We start from the raw sequence: 3,623 nt of genomic DNA on the forward strand, positions 1-3,623 counted from the left end.
CAAAAAAACTTAACAGAAAAAATGGGCATAAATGAAGGCTATAATCTTCATTCACACTTATTATGTTTTTAGATATTTTATGTCATACTATTTAAGTATTAATCATATTTAAATTATGTTCATGAACTGTTTAGTATTATCGTAATATATTGTGACTTTTCGAGTAGTTGAATGCCAATTGTTCTCCCCGGTTGACTCAAATTCATTATTCCATTATTCCGATCCTCCCCTTTTAATTATGTTCATTAATCAACGGTCTCTAGCGTGACAGCAGCAACGGCGGTGTAGATTCAAAGCGTACGCCGCGAGACACTGAATGAAAAGTAGGTCGCATCAGTGCTCCACTATATATAGTGTCTCACAGCGGCCGCACAAAACCCTCCAATTTTCTCTCTACCGAACAGTCCTCCTCGTTCTTCTCTCCTCCATTACTCTCTTCCTAAGGCGCCGTCTGAGGCGAGTTGAGCGTAGGTAACTCTCTCTTTCTCTCTCTCTCTATACTACTCGCTCATTTATCTGTCTTGAGTTTGATTTGTGTGGTTCGTAGTGAGATTTGATCGCTGATTCGTTTGATGTTTCTGTCTCTTGTTCTCATATCTCTCTGTTCGTTTGATTTTCCTCTGCTTTTTTATGTGATTTTTGGATTCCACGTTCTAGATCCATGAGTTTACGGATTTGATTTACGAGTTTTCACTTAATTATGGCTTTTGGTTTTACCTGTAACGGTTTAGATCGTGTTCCTATGCTCAAGTACATAGATCTGAGTTTGAATCGGACTTGGTTCGTGTAGATCTGCGAATGAGTTTTTGAACTTTGGCTCAGTGGATTTGTTGTTTGTATGTGCTAATGAATGTTGATCTGGAAGATCTCTTTTTGTAGGAGCGATCTCAGCCATATATACATACAAATTCTGCCGACCTCTTTATACTTGTATATATTCTTATTATTATTGACTTGATTAGTTTCCCATTAAGTTGGGACATGAAGCTATCTTCTGGTTGGCTATGCTCTTCAATTGCAACTTTGTTTTTACCTTCTGTGTAGACAACATGGCATTTTTTTTATTGGAGAGTTGCTCCCTGGTGATATTTGGCACCATAAAGTACTAACTTTATGTTGAATGAATGTTCAGTGGTTGCAACTCTAAAATAAGTGTCATATAAGTGACAAAAGTCTAGCCTTTACTTTTACTGTCTGCTTAGATATTTAGATATACAGAGGAGTATTCTACTTGTAGCAATATCCTTTTTTGAGCTTGAACTAATACATAAGGTGGGGCAATATATTTGTGCCTTCATGTCCTTCATAAAGATCAAACCTTTTTTTCTTTATTTGTCCACCTTTCATGTTTTGCATCCACTGATTATTATTAGATTACACTGGAAAGAGAAGTAGTTGCTTACTAAATGATCTATGCATGAAAAAAGTATTATAGAAATTTAAATTAACTTACAGCTTGAGATGGAAATTGATGCAGAATATATTTGAAATATTCTGTTTATCCATAATTTTGAATGGATTTGATGGTAACAAAAGTTTCAACTGAACCATCTTATGTGTTAGAGAATATTGTGTTGTGGTTATGCTCTTTCAGGAGCTATCTGAATTCTGTATTTGGGTTAGTATCCTTTTTCCATACGATTTTTGTGTCAATGATTAGGTTTTCTAAATAAAAAGTAACCAAGTGCCATTGTTGGTTTTACTTTGCAGGAGATTGTTATAGCAACAATGGCAGATATGCCACAGCACCCCACTGTTTTCCAGAAGGTAGCTAACCAGCTTCATCTGAGCTCAAGTCTTTACCAAGATACCCAAGCTCGCTATGGGGGTTTACCAAGGCCTACTCAGTACTCTAGGCATTTTGCTTGTGGAAACTACAGCAATGCTGGTCTGAAATATCCTGTCACACAACAATGTCAAGCCACCATGGATCTGTCATCAATTACTGCAAATGCTTCACCAGTCTTTGTGCAAGCTCCGGCAGAGAAAGGATTTACAAGTTTTGCAATTGACTTTCTCATGGGTGGTGTTTCAGCAGCTGTCTCAAAGACTGCAGCTGCCCCTATTGAGCGTGTTAAACTCTTGATTCAAAACCAAGATGAGATGATTAAGGCTGGTAGGCTCTCTGAACCTTACAAGGGTATTGGTGACTGTTTCAGTCGAACCATCAAGGAAGAAGGAGTTGGTTCACTGTGGAGAGGAAATACTGCCAATGTTATTCGTTACTTCCCCACTCAGGTCCTCTATTCCTTCTCTGGTATCCAATATACATTTTTGTTACTTGATAATGTTTTACTAATGGATACTATGTGTTCTGTAGGCCTTGAACTTTGCATTCAAGGATTACTTTAAGAGGCTCTTCAACTTCAAGAAGGACCGTGATGGCTACTGGAAATGGTTTGCTGGCAACCTTGCTTCAGGTGGTGCTGCTGGTGCTTCATCATTACTTTTTGTCTACTCATTGGACTATGCTCGAACACGTTTGGCTAATGATGCCAAGGCTGCAAAGAAGGGAGGTGAAAGGCAGTTCAATGGTTTGGTTGATGTCTACAGGAAGACTCTTGCCTCTGATGGTATTGCAGGACTTTACCGTGGATTCAACATCTCCTGTGTTGGAATTATTGTCTATCGTGGGCTGTACTTTGGATTGTATGACTCTATTAAGCCAGTTGTCTTGACTGGAAACTTACAGGTTTGTGCTTTTCTGTTTTTATTCTATTTAGTTTTTCAATTTTTCTTACATAAGAGGTAATGGAAAATGATATTTGAAATCATTAGTTACAATTCATTTCTGTACTTTGTTCTTCTTAGTATGCCTGTTTTATTTTGTCTAGGAGATTAGATGTTTTTCTTTGTCTTAATATACTTCATGCTTTAGTGGTTTAGCATGTGCTAGTAATACTAAAGTTTTGTTTGTCATATACTGTTTGATTTTTAATTGAAGTGTTATGTTTTGTTATTGGTCGGTGCTTTTTGTGGACCTATTTTCTTTTATTAGTTCAATTATTATTAAATATTGAAGTTTATGTACTTATTCTCACACACTTGTCTCATCCCAACTGCTCATTTTCAGGATAGTTTCTTTGCTAGCTTTGCCCTTGGTTGGCTCATTACAAATGGTGCTGGTCTTGCCTCTTACCCAATTGACACAGTCCGTAGAAGAATGATGATGACATCTGGTGAAGCTGTCAAGTATAAGAGCTCTCTTGATGCATTCTCTCAGATCCTCAAGAATGAAGGTGCTAAATCTCTGTTTAAGGGTGCTGGCGCCAACATCTTGCGTGCCGTTGCTGGTGCTGGTGTGTTGGCTGGGTACGACAAGCTTCAGGTGATTGTTTTTGGAAAGAAGTATGGTTCTGGTGGGGCTTAAGGTGCGCAGAGACCCCCTCACATATTGCTTTTTAGCAGTCTTAGATGGTGATGAAAAACCGAGTTTCAATTTAAGAATTCACTCAGGCTAATGTTTTTGGCTTTGGAATAATTTGATTATTTATTGGGGCTTGTACCCAAACATGACCGCACCCCTCCTTTCAAGGGTGCTTTGTTTTTGCAGACTTGAGAAAGAGAGAGTTCACATAATTTTCGAATTTGATTTCTATTTTATGATGGTTGATTTTAGCTCA

The 3,623-nt window shown here is 37.9% G+C and overlaps 1 protein-coding gene across 2 annotated transcripts; it reads left to right on the forward strand.

Annotated features, from left to right (window-relative positions):
* The first annotated feature begins 375 nt into the window (after positions 1–375).
* Positions 376–3,623, forward strand: LOC116004523 (ADP,ATP carrier protein, mitochondrial). Of its 2 annotated transcripts, none has more exons than XM_031244609.1 (4): positions 376–471; positions 1,711–2,238; positions 2,321–2,692; positions 3,074–3,623. In XM_031244609.1, exons 2-4 carry the CDS (start codon positions 1,729–1,731, stop codon positions 3,368–3,370), a joined length of 1,179 nt encoding a protein of 392 aa, XP_031100469.1. In that variant the 5' UTR covers positions 376–471; positions 1,711–1,728; the 3' UTR covers positions 3,371–3,623. The 2 variants fall into 2 exon arrangements, with proteins under 2 accessions (XP_031100469.1, XP_031100470.1); XM_031244610.1 differs by having other exon boundaries at positions 391–467.

The sequence above is a fragment of the Ipomoea triloba genome, chromosome 14, assembly GCF_003576645.1.
Source record: "Ipomoea triloba cultivar NCNSP0323 chromosome 14, ASM357664v1".
NCBI classification, from domain to species: domain Eukaryota; kingdom Viridiplantae; phylum Streptophyta; class Magnoliopsida; order Solanales; family Convolvulaceae; genus Ipomoea; species Ipomoea triloba.

What these genes read in the sequence shown, in the direction of transcription:
- LOC116004523 (XM_031244609.1), top strand. Translation starts at nt 1,729, where the DNA reads ATGGCAGATATGCCACAGCACCCCACTGTTTTCCAGAAGGTAGCTAAC. An exon ending in TTCGTTACTTCCCCACTCAG is followed by an intron (nt 2,239 to 2,320) that starts GTCCTCTATTCC and finishes TGTGTTCTGTAG; the next exon opens with GCCTTGAACTTTGCATTCAA. An exon ending in TCTTGACTGGAAACTTACAG is followed by an intron (nt 2,693 to 3,073) that starts GTTTGTGCTTTT and finishes GCTCATTTTCAG; the next exon opens with GATAGTTTCTTTGCTAGCTT.